We start from the raw sequence: 20,776 nt of genomic DNA on the forward strand, positions 1-20,776 counted from the left end.
CACGAACAAGGGCCCACCCCACAGGGTGACGGAGTTGAAGCACCTGGTTTTCTGGGGTGCACACCTGAGAATCACCTGTTACCCATGATCAGCACAGAGAAACCAAATGAATCATTTTCATTAAACAACCCTGAAAGTCCCCAAGCTGCCCACACCCTCCTGAGGAGGAGACGGGGTCCTCCAGCCACACCCTGAATTCCGAATGATGCACCCAGCAGGGCCCCCACCCTCCGGGCGGCACCTGGCGCCGTCCCCACGCCCGTCCATGCTGCCCGAGCCTTCCAGCCCATGACGCTGCCTCCACGTCCACCAGGCTTCCCTCCTCGCCTTGACCCGGAGCCCCAAACCTGCCGACAGCAGAGCCACTCCCAGTCCCCTCTGACTTTCCTGCCCTTATTTGACTTATTTTTCTAATCTTAATTCCCTTTTGAAACACAGTGAATTGAATAAAAGCTTATATTGCAGATGGACAGATGAAAACAACCCAACTAACCTACAACTCGTCATAACCACTGAGTGTTCAGAGTTTACCTTGCCCGCCCACTCCCCGTTACCGGAGCAACTCCCGCCCCTTTTCAAACAACCTCCGCGCCCTCTCAGAACCAATCCAAGCCTTTAACCTCTACAGCTACCCCGCCCTCTAAACCGCCCGATATAAGCTTGTACTCTCCCCTAATAAACTCTCTTGGCTTCTTCACCCTAAAAGAAACGTCTCCCGCCTGTTCCTTTTTTCGCCGCCCTCCATACTTTGCACGCCACCGCTGGGGACCTGGCCAAGTCCCCCGCCTCGCCCTCGCCTCCGGGAAAGAGCCCCCGCCGCCGGTACCCTCCGAGCAGTCCTGAGAGCCTAGGATTTAGCAACCGGCCGCCACCCCCCCCCAGACAAGTCAACTGCGACCGCAGTGAATGAAGACAGGACAGGATCCGTGTTAACCCACACGAAGTGTTTATTGTCTGACATTTAATCCACACAGCAACACCATCTTGTTCCAGGGAAGGAAGTCACTGTTTTCATAGCGATAGATTTCCAGAGAGAATCAGACAGTTCCAGTGGAGAGAGTTCCGCAAAGGAAAGGGGCAAAGCTTACGGACAGAAACCCGATCTGGCTCGTGAGAACAGTAACTTCAATTCAAGAATCTTTAACGGTGTCCCCAGGACGGAGAGCCTGGGTTTGGTCATGTCGGGGCAGATGCTTCCCCTCTGCTGAGTGCACTCGGCCTCGCGCTCCCTGAGATGCAGCACAGCAGCCACATCAGGGTGAGCTGAGGACCCCGGGAGGACCCCAGGCCGAGGCCGAGCCGGGCACAGCACGGGGGACGGAGCCACCTGCTAAGGCACTGGTCACCGCAGTGACTTCCAACATGTTTCGACCAGCAGCTCCGGAGGAAACGTGAAAGGACCTTTTGTTTCTGGAGAGGGTTTTGTACACTGATATGGTCATGGCTGGGGACCCCAGGGGTTCAGCACCCTCTGCTGCCCCAGCCGCAGGCCAACGTGGCCACAAGGCGGGTGCAGGGAAACCAACACAGTTCCTTCCACCGAAAGAAACCCTGATTTCAAAATGCCTGGGAACTGGTGTTTGCAGCCGATGGGTGCCTGCTGTCACCTGCCACAGCCCCTGCAGGGGCAGGAGGAGGAGGGGGAGCTCAGCCGAGGACAGGTCGGGGGCCGTGGGGGGCTGGGCAGGCGGGCAAGGCTGTGGGCCGTCCCCCTGGGCAGGAACGAGGGGGCCAGTGGCTTTCCGACTGGTCTGCAGGGGAGTGGGCTATGGCCAGGAGGAGGCAGCAGGCTGGGGGGCCCGAGGAGGGCCAAGGCTGGGGGGACGGGCAGCGGGCATGAGGTGGGCGCAGGGCTGGTCCTCGCCAGGGGAAGCTGCCCCTGGGAAGCTGAGGGCGAGGCAGGTAGGTCTGACCCCACTCGGAACCCGGTGTGCGCCACACCAGACACGCAGAAACCCAGGGGGCCTCGCCCCAAAACGTGCGCTGACCCCTCCATGGAGCTGGATCCATGTCCTCCCCCCAGGAGACTGTGCGGCTCCGCTCCCGCCACCCACGGACGCGCCGAGACCCTTGGGCACAGCCACGCTCCTCCCCTGAGCGCAGGGCACGCTGGCCCTTCCAGCCGCGCTCCCTCGAGTCCTTCCCTTCCTCAGCCCTGAACTAGACCCACACTACCTGCAGCAGACGGCGAGGGGCATGGGGAGGCCCCCCAAGCCTGGCAGAGACCCTCCGACCGCCCCGGGATGACGCGGCCCCCACAGCCCACGGGCCCCAGGCCCGCGCCCCCTCCCGCCCACCGGCCGGCCACAGGGGCTCAGACATGGCCGGCGAGGGTGCTCTCGGGGTGCAGGTGGGAGAACCGGCCCAGGGTCCAGATGGGGTAGACGTTTCTGTAGCTCGTGTAGCTGATGGCGCAGGATTTGTTGAAGACCCCGGAGAGGTTTTCCTGAAACGGTGCAGAGGTGAACGCAGCCCCTCAGCCGGGCAGCCCCTCCCCCAGACTCAATCCGGGGAGGGGGGAGGGGGGGAGGGGAGAAGGGAGAAGGGCTCTCCTGGCCTCCCCCCACCCCCCGTGGGGATCCCCACCCCCGCCGTCAGCAATTTTCTCGCAAACAAGGGATGCTCAGTCTCCTGGACATGATGGCCTGGAGCACATCTGGAATCCCCAAAGCTAAACCCCCCAGGCGCGGTGCCCCATGGGGGAGCCCCTCAGCCCCCCTACCTGGGGCCAGTCACCATTGGGGAGCTGCTTCCTGAGCAGACACCGGACGCCCCTCTCTAAGGCCTCAACATCGGGGTGCCTGGGGGAGAGGTGGGCAGCCCTCACCACGTGCGGTCACTTCAGCCGGACCACCACCTACCCCCACGCAGCTGGGGTGGTGCCCCCAGACCCCATCAGCACACACCAGGCTTTTGCTCCCCGTTCGCCCCCCCCAGAGGCTCTGAGAAGCGGCAGTGCAGAGGCAGCTGGCCGAAAGGGGGCACCGAGGGCAGGGGCCAGGCAGGGTGCGACCCCGGGAGGGGCGGGGTGGGGCGCCAGCTCCCGCTGAGTCGTCAGGGTCCTGCCCAGGGGCCCCGTTACCAGGCGCCGCTCATCTGCACCCCCAGGAGAGGAGGGTAAACCTCGTCCCGCCTGCCACCCACCGGGGCCCCAGGGGCCAAGTTTAGGAAAATTCTTAAAATGGCCCCCAAATCAATATGATAGCAAATGCTAGAGCACTCTGCAAATGTGCGTGTTGGTGTGTGCACCTATTGGCATATCTGTGTGCGTGTGAGCGTGCATGTGCACCTGTGTGCATCCATATATGCTTGTGTGTTAGTGTGTGCATGTGTGCATCCGTGTGTGCTTGTGTGTTGGCATGTGCACCTGTGTGCATCCGTATGTGCTTGCGTGTTAGCGTGTGCACCTGTATGCTTGCGTGTTGGCATGTGCACCTGTGTGTGCACCCGCATGTGCCTGCGTGTTAGCGTTTGCACCTGTGTGCATCCGTGTTGGCATGTGCACCTGTGTGTGCATCCGTGTGCACCTGTGTGTTGGCGTGTGCACCTGTGTGCATGTACCTGTGCATACATACAGAAGGCCCGGGGCTGCAGGGACGCCTGCTCTCCCAGCCCTGCTTCCTCGGTGCCAGCCACTGCTGCTGATCTCTAATGAGCCTCCCGCCTGAGCCCCTCTGAGGGGGCTCACTGGGAGGAGGTGAAACAGAAGGTGCACCCCCAATGCACCCCCAACCCCAGGAGTCCTGGGGCCCCACCTGACAGCCATCAGCCCCATCAGGGCCCAGCACGTGTTGTGGATCTGGGACTTGCTGCTCTGCACGTAGCGCCTCTGCTCGCAGGACTCGAAGTCCTCGCCCCAGCCACCGTCCTCCATCTGTCGGGACAGCAGGAAGCCACAGGCCCGGGACACCTCCTCACAGGCGGCCCTGCAGGGGCCCGAGGCACTGTCATGGTTGGGGAGGCCGTGGACAGGCCTCCTCGGGGGGTGGGGCAGTGGGGGGCGTGCAGAGGGGGTGCTGCACTCTCGGCCTGACCCTCGGGGTGAGGTTTCCTGGGGTAGGGAGTGGGGTGGGCACGCGGGAGGCTGAAGGGAGAGAGCACCCAGGAAAGCAGAGGCCGCTGGCCAGCTCCAGGACAATGTCCCCCCAACACACCACAGAGCGGGGCTCGGGAGCGGCGGGACAAACGGTCGTGGCCTGAGTGGGGCCCCCACTGCCTGACAAAACCCAGCCAGCTCTATCCTGGGCTCTAAACATCGGCTGGCAGGGGCCGGGTGTGCAGAGAGGGGCTGCTCTGGGGGCAACCGTGCATCCCCTCAGCTAGGAATCTTTAAGAGAGATCAGCGTCGCCAGCCCATGAACAAGGAGAACTCCATAATCAAGTGGTACCTCTTGTGTTTTCTGGAATTCCAGTGTCATTTGCTTGAACTCCAAACCCCAAAGGAGGAAACACCGACGTCCACTCTGAGAACGCCCCCGCCCTGCTGGGTCTTTCCAGGCTACTCAGCCCGCACTTACCCGTTGTGGTAAACCTGCCCCATGCAGGCGAAAGCTTCTAGCCCAAACCAGGTTCCGTATGTGAAGCAGACACCCCAGGAGCTGGGGAGAAGGGAAAGAGAGGGCCTCAGCACCCCATTCTCCTTCCAGGGCACCTGACCCGAGGGGAGCGCTGCTCGGGCACGTGCACGTGACCCATGGCCCCTTGAGCCCAGGGCTGCAGGCCTTGGGCCACTGAAAAGGCCACCCCACCCAGTCCTGGGGACGGCACAGCCTGCCGGGACCCCCAAGCACTGCGGGCACGTCCCCACAGACACACCAAAAGCTGCTCAGGGGCTGCACAGTCAGGCTGAGCGCTTGGAAAGGAACAAGGCCCAGCGGAAGGCACCGCCGGCCACCCGCCAGGAGGGTGGTGTGTGAGCAGCCCCCGGCCTGGCCTCGCTCACCCTTCCCAGGAGCCGTCTGCTCTCTGCTTCTGCCGACAGTACTGCAGGCCCCGGCGGAGGGTCTCCCTGGAACAGAGGGTGCCCAGTGGGCTTTCCAGCAATGACCAAAACTAACATATAAAAATAAACAGTCCCGAGAAGCAGCTGTGGGACGGGGGGTGGCGGTGGAGGGGGGGAAGGAAGCTGGCAGCGTCCAGAAACGGAAAGCAGGAAAGCTGAGGGAAATAAAAGCGTGGGGACGGGATGCACCCCGGGAACAGCTCGCACAGGATCGGCGTCCCGGGCTTGAGTACATCAGATTAGAAGGAACTGAACAAAAGGAAAGAAAAAGAAGATGACGGATTTGGAAGAGAAAAGAAATCCAGCATAGATTTAACTGGTGGTTCTCTGGAAAGACGAGCTCAGTAAACGAGAGCTGAGTGGGTGCAGGCCTGAGGGCAGAGCGGGGTCGCCGGGTGGGCACTGGTCCGTGGGGCCCTCGCCGGCACCCTGCTTCTGAGCGGCAGGTGGCCGAGGCGATGGGGTCCACGCTGTGGACATGTAAAGGCCTCGCCAGCGCTGGACGCTTTCCCTCCCGACCCCCAGAGCGCGGCCTCGAGGGAGGGGCTCCACGGTGGGGGGGCTGGGGGGCCGAGCCCCGGCCGACAGGCCCTCCTGACCCACGGGAGAGGGGCGTTCAGTAATCGTTAACTAATACAGAAAGTGCATTATTTATACAAACAAACAGTAGCAGCAATAAAAAGTGCTGTAACTGCAGACATAGAGAATTTTAAAAGTTAAGAAAAAGTGAAGAAAACTTCAATACACTTGGAAATCTAGACAACAGACCAATTCCTAGAAAAACTAACTGACCAGTCAAAGCTGTCTCAGAAGACTAGAAAGCCTGATAGTCCTGTAACCAGTAAAGGTATGAATTCAAAATGTAAACTCTTCCCAGCAAGAAAATTCCAGACCTGGGCGTTCTGTAAGTGAATTCTAATTAATCAGCAACACCATTCGAATCGTACACACACTCTTCCAAGCGGGAACGAGGGGGAGCCCTGCTCAGGACCCAGCGCAACACTCTCACAGGCCAGGAAGCTGTGGTGCGAGAAAGTAAAACCTTCACGCTGTCTCGTTCACGGGCATAGCCGAAAAATTCTCCACCGTCAGAAAACTGAATCCAGAACGGACGTAACGATGCTAAGTTAGGGTTACCCAGAAATGCAAAGGTGAGTTAACATTAGACAAATTCACAATAATCTATGACATTAGTAGATAAATGAGACAAATACATAATTATCTCAATAGAGCCCCACCCCCCACCCTGCCAAAAAAACCATTCGACACCCATTCACAATACAGGGAAAAAGCAACTTAGCAAATTAGGAAGAAAAAAGAACCAGAAAAAGGGAACTATCAAAAACCTACAGCAAATGTCATTCTTAACAAAGAAATGTCAGAAGCATCCCCTTTAAAATCAGGGAGGGGGCGAAGGACACTGTCATCACGCTCTCGGTCAGAACTGGAGGTCTCAGCCAGCAAAGTGAGAGTAACAGGTAACTCCAAACCATCTCCAGATAAATTAAAAATTTTCATATCAAAGTAAGACAAAACTAACATATTTGACTACTTAACAGTTAAAAATGTGTGCTCAAAGTCCCTAATCAGATAAAAAGAGCAGAGGAAAGAGAAAAATATCTGTGACTTATATAAGACAGATGGACTTAAACATGTAAGTAAAGAAGAAGCGTCTTATTGAGAAAACTGGCAGACGTGAGCGACATTTCATGAAAGAAGGAACAGATCAACACTGTAGAAAATACTCGAGCCCAGCAGTCTCCAAAGAAATGCAACTGAAGCTAGTGACAAGCCCTTTCCAAACCTGCGTTTCTTACACAACAGCCACCACACAGGGCCCGTCCTGCCCCTGCTCTCGTGCCCGAGGATGTCCCCACCGGGGGCTGGGCCACAGGGGTGTCTGTGGGGAGAGTGACGCTGACAAGCAAGGTCTAGCAAGAGATTAAGGTTGAAATGGGAAAAGGATGGGAACTAACACAAAAAATTAGAAATAACCAAGAGGCCACTGAGTGACCTTTCACATCTGCACCACAACCTCTGGCCAAAGGTCAGAAATTTTACTTAAATTGGAAATATTAAAAAATGGATACACCCCAGAAACAGGAAATCTCTACAGTCCTACGACCACCAAAAAACACCGAACCATCATTCAAAACCTTCCCTGAGAGAAAATTCCAAGCCCAGTTAGATCTCCCAATGTGTAAGGAAGAAATGGGACTGACCTCACACGAGCTCTTCCAGAGAACGTCCTCCAGGAGGGGACGCGAGACGCTTCTGTGCGCACAAGCACGTTTTGGGGCGTGCGACAGGACGCGGGGGGCCCCGGGGGAGGGGAGGCGCCCGCCGGCCCTTACCTGACCTCCCCCGTCCGGTGGTCCGGGAACTGCTCGCCGAAGTGCGCCAGCGCCTGCATCACGGACGACGTGCACTCCACGTAGGTGTAGTCGATCATGATGTCCCCTGGGGCAGGGCAGGGAGGAGCCGCGGCTCAGAGCCCCCCGACCCGGCCACAGACGGCCCAGACGACAGTGGGCGCAACAGGGGCCCGACCCAGGTGAAGCGAACTGAGCAGCGAGCTGCATCACCCCCCAAAACCACCGAGACCGTTGGTTTCAGAGTTGGGGACGCAGGATAAAACGCACCAGGAAGGGGGGATGGAGGAACGGGGTCAAGCGTGACTTGCCCAGCCTGAGAGCTGGACGACACGGGTGGTGGGGTCACGGCCTGACCCCTACGCTCACGCGCAGCCTCTGTGAGAGCACCCTGAGGTGCCACGGCCCCTGGCAGGCTCTGGAGACAGGTGACCCCGTGGAGACCAGGGGCCCTTGAGGGCAGACAGCAAGACAGCCACAATGCCAGCTGGGGCCACAGCTGCCCACGAGGCAGAGCCGCTGACGTTTCCTTCCAAGACGCAAGGACACGAGCGCCTGCCAAGGGCAGGGAGCGCGGGGGCTGCAGCAGCTGCTGGGGGAGGAAAGGGGCTCAGAAAGGGCCAGGGCCCCCGGGACGCGGAGTCCCCACTCACCAAAGACTTCTGAGGGGTTCAGCAGCTCCAGCAGGTGCCCCCCACGCCGGGTCTCGTAGGTGGCGAACCCCCCGTCGGCGTTCCTCATGTCCAGCAGCTGCAGCGAGAGGCCGCCTGAGAGCCCGCCCAGCGCAGGGCAGCCCCGGGGACCCCGCTGCACTCACCACAGCCACCGCGTCACACAGCCGCTCCCGGGGGATGTGCTCAGGGACGAAGGGGCACAGCTGCTGCAGGAGCAGCACGGCCTTCAGGGCCTCAGCAGTGCAGTCGGCCACGATCCAGCCGCAGTCCCGCGTGCTGAAGGGGAAGGCACCCTGGGGGTACAGAGCCCTCACATGGGGGGCACCCAGAGACCTGGGGGAGGGGAGGGGGTGCACCCAGAGCCCAGACATGGGGGGCTACGCCCACCCGCCCCAGACCTGGGGGGATGCTCGTGGTGGTCCCGAAACCCCCGCAGCCTGGCTGTTCACACTCGTGGCTGGGCTGGGCCAGGCAGAGCCCCCCACCAACAAACCCGTGCACTGCGAAGGAGCGGTCGGCCCAGTGATGCCCCCCAAGGCGATCGTGGACAGGCAGTGGCAGCTGTGCTCGTGCCTGTCTGCACCTCGCTCAGCATGGGCAGCACGAGCCCCTCACTCGCAGCCACCGTGCTCTGCACCTTTAGTGGAGGAATTTTCTTTTCCCCTTTGCCTTCCCCCTCACTGCCCCAACTCAGGGCTTGACAGTTTACTCGTTATCTGTTTGGACTACGATTGCCTGAAATACTTTGAGGGCAGCAGGGCATACGCACGTGTGTGCAGAGCGTGCAAACACGAGTGGGTGTGAATTGGTACCCCGCAGCGTGGAAACATGACAGGCTGCCCAAACCCCACTTTCAGAAACACGTCTGGTGTCGGTGGTAACCCAGCACACGCGGACCCGGCCGGGCGGGGAAGGCCGAGGGTGCGGGGCCGGCTCCAGGGGGCACAGGGACCTCACGGGCCCACGCGGCACGGCCTGCACAGCTGTACCTTGCTCCTCTGGCGGTAGAACTTCTGGAAATCAGGAACGTTGTCTGGAACCTGGCAGGGTCCAAGCCGCGTGTGTGAAAAGACAGAAAAAAGAAAAGGTGGCACCCTCTCCAAACGTGCAGACATGAAGATGGGCGGGGGTGGGGTAGTGGGGGTGGTCCTAGAGGAGGGGGAGGGGCCTGGAGGAGGGGAGGGGCCAGTACCGCCCCTGGTGACCTCACCCAGACAGACTGGGCAGGGGCAGGGAGGCCAGGGGGCAACCCCGAGAGCTCCCTAGGGGGTGCCCGGGTGGGGATGGGGGTGGGAAGCTGCTGGAGACCCTGCCCCAACACCCCACAGCCCCCAGGAGGGGCAGGAGCCCGGCGCGTCCCCACCTGTGAGATGCGCAGAAAGGCGTGTGCCTGCTGCAGACAGGATGAGAACTCGGGCCTGAGGTGTGCTCCTGCCTGGAAGAGGCCGGGCAGCGAGGTGAGTCCGCTGCTGGGGCCCTGGGTGTGCCCGCCTGCATCCACAGCGGGGCGGCCAGGGCTCCTGCTGCACTTATCTGAAGACGAAAGGACAAAAGCCAGCGAAACGCGACCCCGGGCTCCCTGTGCCCCAAACAAGGTGGGTCTCCCCATGCTCCAGGACACCTTGAACCCCACCGACTCGCTCCTGCGGCACAGAAACACCCTCACGCCCCTCCAGATGGGACGCGCAGGCCGCACTGGGGAGGGGACACGGGTCTTCCCTGCTCTCCCTTCAGCGCCGGCTTCAAGGGCCACATCGGTCACTTAAATTGACAAGTGCCCTGAGCCCACAGCCCCGACCGGCCCCCCACTGCTGCCCTGTTCCGGAACAAACCCTCAAGGGCTTGCCAATGCACACAGCCGCCACCTGCTCCTCAGCCCCCGGAAGGCTCCAGCCCAGGGCTCCCTAGAATCCACCCACCCACCACCCAGGGCTCCCCCACGAGCGATCCTCAGCCCTCAGCTCTGACCTCTCCGGATCCCAGGCAGCTGACCCATCACCCCCCGAGGCCACCCCAGCAGGCTCTCAGGACACCCCTCACCAGCAACAAAGTCACCCCCGGTCTCCTTGCCAACCCTGTCCAGGGCCTTCTTGTCTCTGTGCTGACACCCTACTCGCCCCAGCGGTGCCTGGCCCTCCCCAGCTGCAGCCACACCCACTGCCGACCTGACATCTGCTCTGGGGCGGCTCACTGACCCCCAGACCGCTCCCCAAGCCGCTGCTCCTCTGGCTGCCCGCCCCTCCTCAGACCTCGCCACCTCCATGCAGCCCACGTCCGCCCCGCCCCGGACTTCCTGACAGCACCGCACCCCGTCACAGGCTGCCCCAGCCCCTCCTGGCCCCTCGCCTGGTGCACCCCACCCCTCCCAGGCTCACCCATCCAGCCACTCGGCCACTTGTGGGCCACACACGCTCCTTCCGCTCAGCCCCAAGCCGGCATCAGCCGCCCTCTTCAACATCACCTCCTTGCTGAGGCCCCCCAAGCCTGACGGCCATGCTCCTGCTGTCCTTTCCACCACCCATCACCTTCTAGTGACCCTGTGACACTCCCCCCCAAGGCCCCTCGGGCCCCTCACCACATGTCAAGCGTTCAGTCCATCTGCCCCACACTGAGCTGCTGGCTCGGGTACTGACCCCACAGGGCCACCCCGCACGGCTCCCGGCCCCCAGGGCTGGGACTGCGGCAGCCCCGGAGCACCCCCCACCCAGATGGAAGGCACATACCAGGGCCCCAGGCTGCGGCTGCCAGGGCCTCAGCTTAGGTATGTGTTCCTGTGTGCACGGGCCCAGAGGGTTCCCATTGGTGGACCCAACCTGGTGACAACCAGCCGCAGGGCATGGCTCTGACCTTCCTTCCCGTAAACCCAACAGTCAGACAGCAGGGGCAGCTACAAGCCAAGCATCCACCATCAGGCCTCGCCACGTGGGAGCATGATGTGGCTCAGCACACACCAGTCGTACCTCCAGGCCCTAAAGAATGGTGCTTTTGCACCTGCTGCAAGAACCTGTAAGTACAGCAGGCAACAGAATCCAAGGAAGCCATGCCCTGTGTAGAGAGCCAGAATTCCTGCATGCAAAGCCAAGACCCCTACCTACAGAGAAAGGATCCATGCATACAGAGCCTGGATCCCTGTGTGCAAAGCCAGGGCCCCTCTACCTATAGATCCAGAATCCATGCATACAGAACCAAGATCCCTGTGTGCAAAACCAGGACCCTTCTACCTACAGAGCCAGGATCCCTACGTACAGAGTCAGGATCCCTACACACAAAACCAGATTCCCTACAACCAAAACCTATGCTAACACGGGTTAACAGAGTATCTAGAAACAGCAAGCATATGGGTTAGACATGTGCATTCGTGCATGCAGGAAGGCTGGTTAGAAAGGCTGAAGAGCTGGGGGAGATACGTACCTCCAGGAAAGCTTGGATGGCAAATGCAGTATCCCAGACCTGAGAGCCGTTGGTGCCCTGAACACAAAGGATGACAATGCGAGCCGCAGCAGGGCCTCCTCCCACTGCCCCGCCACTCGCTGGATCCAATAGGAATCCAGAAGCTGGGGATGGGCGACATCACGTCCAGGTCACAGAGGGGAGGCAGGACCCCAGCCCCTGACCCCAGCCTCAAGCTGACGAGGGCCTGGGAGGAGGCTGACTTCTGCCGGTGGCCCACAAATCAGGGCAGTGATTCTCGGCGCTTCTGGGGACGTGGGCAGCATGCTCCTTCCCGACCAAGTACCCCCCAAACACGCAACACCAGCCCCCACTCAACATGCAGGACACCCAGTCCCCACTCAATGACATGCAGGATACCCGGCCCCCCCTCAACACGCAGGACACCCTAACCGTAACCCCAATAGCACTGGCCCATCGCTGTGACAGTCGCCTCCATTCCGGAGCACGCCTGCAGGGAAAGGCGAAGTAGCCCCGCGGGGTCCAGAAGGCCCCACTCCCGAAGCCCGCCCAGCCCTAACGGGACACGGAGCTGGACTGAGCGTCCGCAGGTGGCAGGCGGGGGCAGGGTCGAGGGACCCAGACTCCAGGGCCAGGAGGCACCCCCGACGCATGCCCGCCTCCCGCACCCCCTGCCCGTGCTGGGCGGCTGCGACCTCGGCCAGCACAGGGAGGGCGGAGCGTCTCCTGCCCCCGACTCGATCTGCTCCCTGGACGCTCTCTGAAGCGCCCACGGCTGCACCCGATGGGACCGTGCCGTCTGCTCTCTGACCTGCAGCCTACGCTACCTCAAGGTCTGGGGTGCAGACCTTGAAAGATCTGACAGAAGCCTCAGGACCTCGCCCAGGACAACACACAGGAGGCCGTGAGCCGGGCCCTCGGGCTGGGAGCTCAGTGGGCAGGGCCGTGTGCCACCCCTGGGCCCAGCCGAGCCCCCACGCCACCCTCCAGGGCCCTGGTGACCCACGCACACCTGCATGTGGGGTGGGTTAGGGGACGCAGGGGCTGCAGTTGACCACATGCACCCCCACACCCCATGGGCCTGGAGGCAGAGCATGTGCATGTGACATGCGTGGGCCTGGGTTACAAGGAGTTTCTTTAGATCCTAAAAACACCAAAAAGAGAAAAACAGCAGGCGCAGATGCTGCTAGGACCATCGCATTTTCTGCAGCAGTGTGGCCCCTTCTCGCTGTGGCTCAGCTGCTGGTCCCCAGCCCTGGAGCCCAGGCTCCCCCCGAGCCCCCCTGAACCCCAGCAGGCCACTGCCCTGGGACCCCAGCCCTCTCCCTTTCCACACATTTGCTTTAAACTAACAGAGCCTCAGCTCCCGTGAGAAATCTGCAGACCCCACCCCAGGGCCCCGAGGCCACGCGCCCCTCGCTCTGCCGTGTGCTCCCGCGTGCCGGCTAAACCCCCCAGCCGACTGCACTTCTCATCAGCCCCTCGTGCCCACCCCAGGACCCGCGAGTAACAAACTACCTTCCTCACGCGTTATGGCCTCAGTTTCCCTTTGAGATGAACCTGACCTCTACCTGTACCCAAAATTAAAACCCAACTTAGCCAACGTGCAAGACCGTGGAGCAGCCCTGCCCGCCAGCCGGCTGAGGCCCTCACCTGCATCTTCATGCCGTCGAGGCCCAGCCTGGGGAGAGGAGCGCAGGTCAGGGGGCAGGGAAGGGTCGGAGCCTGCCCCGAGCTGGGGTCAGAAAGCACTCCCCGGCCTTCGCGCAGCCTCCCCAACCACCCTCGTGCAGCCTAGTTCTGCCTTCCAGAAGCTTCTAGTGTCTCCTTGGAAAGCGGACCCTCACGGCTCCCATGGTCCTGACCTCCCAACAGTGAGCTGGGACGCGTGGACACCCCTCACAGCAGCACTTTCTCGCCACCAGGGGGTGTGGTTTGGGGACCCCCGCCGGCTCACCAGAGGTAGTCAGGGATGCGGGAGACGTGCTCCCCGAAGGCGGCGGAGGCCGGGCCGTCCACGGACCACCGCACCAGCATGTTGATGGTCTTGGAGATCTGCAGGGGAGGCCGGGTTTGCCGCCAGCTCAGGGCCCCAGCCCGGCCCCCTCCGCCCGAGGAAGGGCAGACGGGGAGTTATTCTGGGGTCGTGCTGGGGGGAGGAGGGGGAGGAGGGGGACGGGGAGGAGGCGAGGCCCCCAGGCCACCCCAGGCGCTGACCGGCCCGATGCTGATGCTCCTGGAGAAGCGGTCGTCCGCGGAGACGTGCTCGTACACCTCCTGGACGGCCCGCTGCCGCAGACGGGCGCTGTGGTGCCGCTCATACAGGTTGAGGAGCACTGCGGGGCGGGGCGGGGGGTGGCAGTGGGCACTGGGGCCAAGCGGCAGGCAAGGCCCCGACTCCCGGCTGCCCCAGCAGACACTGGGCTCCTCTTGCCCCACTGACCCCTTGCACCCAACTGCTGTCCCCAGAGCCTGGTGCATGGTCTCTGCTCAACGCCTCAGCCCAGGAAGAGCTGCTCGAGGGCCCCCGCTGCCTCACCCACGCACCCTCAGGGAAGAACGAGGGTGCTCCTGGGGGCCCACAGCCCGCCCCACCACCCCTCAGGGCCCAGCACGGGCAGGATCTGCTCTCATGAGGGCAGCAAGCCACGGGAAAGCCTCCTGGCCGAACCACGTTCACCCCAGCGACAGGTCAGAGAGGAGGAAGAGGAGGGAGAGGAGGGAGAGGGAGAGGAGGGAGAGGGGAGGAGGAGGAAGAGGGGAGGGGAGGAAGAAGAGGGGAGGAGGAGGAAGAGAGGAGGAGGAGGAAGAGGAGGGAGAGGAGGGAGAGGAGAGAGAGGAGGGGGAAGAGGGGAGGAGGGGGAGGAGGTGGGGGGGAAGGAGGGACGTGGGTGAGAGAGGAAAGATGTGGAATGTGAGGAGGGACATGGAGGGCAAGGGGAGGGAAAGTGGAGGAAAAAGGCAAGGATGTAGGAAGGACGGGAGGTGATAAGAGGGGACGGGAGGTGAGGGGAGGGGCTGAGGGGCTGAGGGGAGGAGGGGAGGGGACGGGGAGGGGGAGGGAAGGGGGATGGGGAGGGGAGGGGGGAGGGGAGGAAGGGAGGAGGGAAGGGGGATGGGGGAGGGGAGGGGGGAGGGGAGGAGGGTCACGCGGGGCCCCTGGGAGGACCCTACCATAGGCAGCCCGGAGCAGCCAGCTGTGCGGCGTGTACATGTCTCCGGGCGCCACGCGGTCCCGCTGCGCCGGCCAGTCGATGCTGGCATAGTCTTCCACATACAGCTCCTGGGGCAGAACGGTGCCTGAGCACAGCCCGACACCAAGGCCCGACCGTGGTGGGAGCACTGCACGGAGAGGCCTGGCCACCAGGGCCCAGCCCACAAGGACCCACGGCTGACCCACATGCGGGCACCAGCCCAGCTGCATGGGCCGTCCCGGGACTCGTTTTCCCTCTGGAGCCCCTGCCCCCAACCCCCACATTGGTCCCAAGGCTGCCCCGAGCCCATCCCAGGGTCAGGACATTTTCACAGACTGGCAATCTGTGACCTGTCACCATCAGCCCCAGAACCTCCCACGACATCGGGGACACCTGCTGCTCGCCCACAGCTGGCCTCCCCAAGCAAGGTTCATCTGTGTCCCCGCCCAGCAGAGCGGACCCCAGCCCCCCAGCTGGGTGAGCGGTGCAGCAGGGCTGAGTAGCGTCCACCCTGCAGGCGCCAGCACACAGCTGGACTGGGAGTAGGTGCTGACCGCTGCGCACCTGGGGCCAGTGGGCGCCAGGGATGGGGCCACGACTCACCTGGCGCAGGCTCTGCACCAGCTCGTCCTCCGTGGCGCGGAGCCGGGTGGCGTAGCAGAAGCTCATGGGCAGGTAGACCTGGCGGCAGTGGCACCAGAGCTTGGAGGGGTGCACGGGCATCCAGGTGGGGAGCAGCCTGTGGGGAAGAGTGCGTCGGTGGGAACCCAGGACCCACGGCCCGGCCAGCATGGACCCCTCACAGACGCCCACACCCCACAGGCCTGGCAACAGAACCATGTCCCCACTGGTGCCCAAGCACCTTCTGGAACCTTCCTTCGGGCCCCTGCCAGGGCGGAGCCACAGAGGCTGTGTCCCCTCACGCTGCACCCCGGGACCAGCACAGCCGCGCCCGCTCGGGATGCGAAGGTGGGTGCGTACCACATCTCCGGGACCAGGGTGTTGAGGCCCTCCCAGCTGTACACGTTCAGCACGGCCAGCCAGAACTTGCCCCAGGAGGGGATGAGCGCAGCTCCGCCTGCAGGAGGACAGCCAGGTCCACGTCTGCCCCACGGCCCGAGCCGAGAGCCGCGTGTGCGCCCGCCCGGGCGGAGGCTAGATGCCCGGCTGCGGACGCCCAGCCGCCCCAAGCAAGTTCCAGAGCTGCCAGGACTTCACCAGAGGCCACCCGAGTGGGCACAGCAGCCTCCCGGACTGTGTGCCCTCCTCCAGAGCCAGGGTGGGGTGGGCAGGGGGCGGCTCCCTCAGCGAGGTGCCCGCCCCCGGGGACGCCCACAGGCAACATCACGTTTCCACACTGTCGCCGACTCGCCAGCGGCCAAGAGTCGCCCTCATTCGCTCCTTCGAGGTTCCTGGAACGGCTGCGGCTCCCGCCCGGGTCGGCTTCGCCTGTGCATCTTCTGCCCGCGGCCCGAGGGAGGCCCGGCTTTCTCGCGAGCGGGCGCCACGCCGGGGCAGCAGGCCGTACCTTTCTGGTGGAGAAGATTCCGGGCTCGCACCAGGTCAGGGTCGTCAGGCCCTGCGCCCAGGATCCTCAGAGCCACGTAGTTAAGCGCCGTCCCGAACACTGTGGACTTGTCCTCCGTGTGCCTAGACACAGAGCCGGGGGAACCGCGCAAAGCTTTTGGTCGAACTACCTCAGGAAAATAACACTGTTAGAACGTGACACTGACAACATGACAGACGAGAAAGCTTTCAAAACAACACTGAGCAATCACATCTGAGCACGGTTCACACAACTGCTGTCAGCGGAGTGGAGCGGCTTGGCAGCCACGTCCCCTCCTGGGACCTCCACACAGGGCACACCCCACACCTCAGAAGCTGGAGGCGGGGGGCACCTGCTGTCCCAGAGATGCAGAGCCAGACCCAGGCCTGTTCCGAGACCCCCACCCGGAACCTGCATGCCTCCTGTGCACGTGCACACACCCGTGCACACATGCACACACACACATGCCCGTGCACACACGCACTCACAGGCCCCAGCCGCCGTCGGGGAGCTGCACGGACCGCAGGTAGCGCACCATCTCTTCTCGGTACCCGGCCGGCAGAGGGATGTGCGCCACGTGACAGGCGATCAGGAGGCCTGCAGGGAGAGGGGGCCGCTAAGCCCGAGCCCCCCGTGTCTGGCAGCGGCCCCCGGAGCAGAAGCCCCAGCATGTGAGACACCCCTGCCCCAGGCTGCTGAGCCACCCAGATGAGGGTTTCGGGATTGGGGGACACGGACTCTTGAGTGGACCCCGAGGGAAGCCCCCCGCAGGGCCCAGTGCAGCCCACCAGAAGCCCCAAAGGCCACAGGGGCAGTAGGTCCAGTCTGGGTCCCCCCAAGGACAGTCCGTCCTACTTCAGTGCTCTGAACGTCACTTCCAAAGGGAGCAACAATCAGCATTACCCGCGGAGCCTCCATTCCCACCCTGGTCCCCGGGATGTGGGCTCACAGGCCGACCCCCGCTACCAAGCCCCCACATGTCGCTCCCCACACCATGGTCCCCCCATCGCCCCCCACCACGTGACACCCCCCACACTGTCCCCACTAGCCCGGCCACTCTCCCCACCTTCGCTGACCCCCACGGCCCCCCACCGCCTGACCCAGAGCACAGGGAACGAACAGCAAACATGGGCTGTCAGGGGCCGCAGAGTCACGACCCCACGACCCCTCGGCCCTGCTCCAACCCACGCAAGCAAAGGACACAGCGACCTTCCCCGTGCTGTGCAATCCCAGGATAAGCTACACCAGCGTGGGAGAGACAGTCCACAGAGCCCGGGGGGAGGAAAAGCTGGACCCGGCAGCCCGTGCCGGGTGGGGAGAGGCCCCTGCTGCGCGTCTGCCTGCCCAGCACCGTGCTGCAGCTCCTGCGACACCAGGGGCCGGGCCCAGGGAGAAAGCACCCCGGCTGACTCCGAGGACGGGCGACGCGATGCCAGTCAGCCGAGGCAGCAGGTGGGCTCACGTGGGGCCCCTGTCCTCAGGGCCGAGGGGGGACGGGCTAGAGTGGGCACACAGCAGACACCATGACGCGCCTCGGACCTGAAAAGACTGCTCTTCCCAAATTTCCATGCAGCCTAACAACTGCCAGGACAAGGATGAAAAGACGGGCACGCACAGCTAAGCTGGCTACGCCAGGGATGGACATCGGGTCACAAGGATGTAACAACGCGGCAACAGACCCGCTCGCAGGGGAGAACGCAGGACGCTGCGGCAGCGTGGCGGCCCCAGGGTCCAGGCTGCGCTCTTCTCTGGAGGCTCCCCGGGGCAAAGGCACCCCGTCCCGCCAAACCAGTCCCACACCCGGCGCCTCGTGCCCTCCAACTCTGCACTGGGACTCAAGGCCCCAGCCACCCCCCACAGCCCCCCGTGCCCTCCACTCCCCAGGCTGGGCCAGGGGCTTCTAGGAGCAAAGACCAGGGTCCTTCACCCCTAGCCCCGGCACCAACACCAGGACAAGGTGGGCACAGGGTGGCCCTCCCGGGCCCTTTCTCTGAGCTCACCCTCCCCAAGAGCCTGGCCCCACCTCGGGCCCTCCTGGCCAGGACGGAGCGGGCAGCAGCCCCTACCTGGCAGGAGGAAGAGAGGACCACCGTAGTCCCCCGCCCAGTGCCCATCCTCAGCCTGCAGCCCTGCGTAAAACGTCATCCCGTTCAGCGCCCCCTCTCGGGCTGTGTGGGCCTCGGGCAAGTCCGGAAAGAAATTCTTCTGCAAAGGGAGAAAAGAAGGGAGAGCTGGAGCCAGAGCAGCCCACGGTGCTGCACGAGTCTGAACGACCAGAAGACTTGCAGCTGCTTCACCCAACTAGAAACCCTTAGACGGAGATAAAAGGTTATCACGGCTTTGCCCTCCAGGCGTATCTGCAAACTTCTTCCAACTTCTCCAAGTTGTCTTAAATAAGGGGGCACTGGGCCCCACAGGGCAGGGGCCAGTGCTGGAGACTGTCTACACCATGATTCTTTGGAACTATCTTTACAACTCTTCTGTAAACCTATAATCCTTTCAAAATGAAGCACTAGAACAGAAAGCAGAACGAAGCAGTGTCCCACGCACAGCTCCATCGCACACGCAACTGCAAGGGACCCAGCTGTGGTTATTCACGACCTGGCCCACATCACACATCCGCACGGCCCTACAATCTCTGCAGCAACCCCCCAAAGCTCCCCACAGGTGCTTGGGCTGGGGAGGGGGCAGCTCCAAGTACTTACGGTGTCGAGGCCCAGAGAGTGGGCTTCCAGGCCCGTCTGCCCCCGGCCGGGGGCCCCCTCTGGCAGGTAGGTCCAGCTCTGCCGCCCCTCCTCACTGCTGAGGCGCCAGCGGCTGAGATCCGTGGCAGGTTCTGTTTTATAGGGTCCCCCCCTGCGACGCAGACACCTGCAAACAACCACGCTTGGCTGGTGGCCCTCCTGCCTGCTCCGGGTGGGCTGCAGGTCAGGATGGCCTCTCCCCTGGCCCAGCCCCTCCGGGCCGCGGGGGGGCTTCGTGCTCTCCAAGTCCCAGGGCGGCCAGACCCGCGGCCCTCTCCGGCAGCAGCCGTTCTCCACTACCCGGTTTTCCTGTCTGCTCACTGAACCACCGCCAATCCTTACCAGCAGACTCTTATTCTTTCCATCTCACAAATAAAAAACCCTCTTTACGCCACTTCTGCACAGCCGCTGCGCGTTGCCCAGCTCACTTCACAGCCCATCCTCAAAGCTACAGCCGTTTTCCACCTGCTCCCTTCCCGCTGGCAGAGACCCTCCAGGTGCGGGGTGCGGCAGGCTGCCCCCTCTCACCACCCCACTGCTGCCCCGGCCAGCGGCCCCACACACCAGCCCAGTCACCTCGTACAGCCTTGGCGGCCGGCCCGTCCTGCTCAGAGCCCAAGGAGGCACAGCGCCCCTCTCCCGGACCCTCTGACGAGCCCCCGCCCCGACCCCCGACACCGCCCCCGGCCCCGGCCCCGGCCCCTCCCCCCCGGCATCGCCCCCGACCCCCGGCCCCTGCCCCGTCTACCCCCCGACACCGCCCCCGACCCCCGGCCTGCCCCGGCTTCCCCGCCGCTCACGCACTCCCGCCCGGGAGGCCACAGCCCCCTCCTCAAGCCACTTTCCCGAGAACCACTGGAAACACAGGCTCGTCTTTGTGCCCGGGTTTCTGCGGGTCTGCCCGCCCCCAGCTGGGAGGGCCAGGGCCCCCGGGCAGCCCGGGGTGTGCGCGTGGCGCGGGGGTCGCGGGGGTCGCGGGGGTCGCGGGCGCGGGGAACCTACGTGCCCTCCGTCATCGCAGCGGCGCTCAGCGGCTCCGCCCCCGCGGGCCTCGCGGGCTGCCAGGAAACGGGCCCGGCCACGCCCTCGCGCGCACTGCGCAGGCGCATGCCTCAGCCGAGCGGTAGAGCGAGGTGGGCAGATGTCCCGGGAGCCAATCAGGTCGCCGAGAGGGTGGGTCCAGGCCGCGTCTGGCGACCCAATAGGCGGAGGGGCGGCCGGGGCGGGGCTGGCGGGGTCGGCGCGGAGGAGGCCGTGAGGAGGGTCCCGCGGGCCTGGAGGAAGGGGCGGTGGGGAGGGAGCACGGCAGTCCGGGCGCAGAGGACCCCCAGGTACCGCGGCGCCGACCGCGGGACACGTGTCCTCCGGGGCGCACGGCCCGCGACGCCCGCGGACCCCCGGCTGCCCCCCCCGCCCCGTGCCGCTCCCCCCCGACACCGCCCCCGACCCCCAGACCCTGGGGGCGAAAGAGAACCACCGCTTGGGCTGTGCCCTTGAGTGAACTGTTGGCGAAGCACACTCAGCTCTTCGGGCATTTGGACACACGGACATCAGCGCATCCGCCTTTCACCGGGAGAAAAGCTGCTTTGGAGGAGGTGGCCTAGACCTGCAAGCTGCTGCTCCTCGCCTCAGTCCCACAGAAATCCCTCCCAGCCCCGGGCCCGGCCACAGAGCCCCCGGCCCGGCACCGCGAGCCCTGCCCTTCCCCCGAATCCCCCACCACATGAGCCATTCCACTTCCCCGGGAGATTTTCCCAGGAGAATCCCTCCATGAGGAACGTGAGGACGAGGAGGACTCCTGCCCGTAAGGACATCCGTCTGGCCAAGCTAGGG

The 20,776-nt window shown here is 63.5% G+C and overlaps 1 protein-coding gene across 3 annotated transcripts; it reads right to left on the reverse strand.

Moving 5' to 3' along the window:
- Positions 1-923: 923 nt before the first annotated feature.
- Positions 924-20,048, reverse strand: LSS (lanosterol synthase). Of its 3 annotated transcripts, XM_037829890.1 has the most exons (23): positions 19,946-20,048; positions 18,905-19,070; positions 18,266-18,404; positions 16,688-16,796; positions 16,182-16,303; positions 15,635-15,731; positions 15,257-15,392; positions 14,634-14,742; positions 13,677-13,795; positions 13,417-13,514; positions 13,113-13,140; positions 12,472-12,603; positions 11,460-11,516; positions 9,412-9,483; positions 9,038-9,088; positions 8,192-8,341; positions 8,028-8,124; positions 7,357-7,462; positions 4,943-5,008; positions 4,518-4,598; positions 3,756-3,926; positions 2,723-2,801; positions 924-2,446 (listed from the first exon to the last, which is right to left on the reverse strand). In XM_037829890.1, the coding sequence occupies exons 1-23, from the start codon at positions 19,957-19,959 to the stop codon at positions 2,315-2,317; spliced, it is 2,331 nt and encodes a 776-aa protein (XP_037685818.1). In that variant the 5' UTR covers positions 19,960-20,048; the 3' UTR covers positions 924-2,314. The 3 variants fall into 3 exon arrangements, with proteins under 3 accessions (XP_037685818.1, XP_037685827.1, XP_037685834.1); XM_037829899.1 differs by lacking the exon at positions 12,472-12,603; XM_037829906.1 differs by lacking the exons at positions 12,472-12,603; positions 13,113-13,140 and having other exon boundaries at positions 8,192-8,324.
- Between the last annotated feature and the right edge of the window lie 728 nt (positions 20,049-20,776).

Source organism: Choloepus didactylus, chromosome 1 (assembly GCF_015220235.1).
Source record: "Choloepus didactylus isolate mChoDid1 chromosome 1, mChoDid1.pri, whole genome shotgun sequence".
Taxonomy (NCBI): Eukaryota; Metazoa; Chordata; class Mammalia; order Pilosa; family Megalonychidae; genus Choloepus; species Choloepus didactylus.

Coding starts and splice junctions, on each gene's coding strand:
- LSS (XM_037829890.1), bottom strand. Junction 5,009..7,356: donor CACCGGACGGGGGAGGTCAG/GTAAGGGCCGGC, acceptor CCTCTGTTCCAG/GGAGACCCTCCGCCGGGGCC. Junction 2,447..2,722: donor CCAATGGTGACTGGCCCCAG/GTAGGGGGGCTG, acceptor GCACCGTTTCAG/GAAAACCTCTCCGGGGTCTT.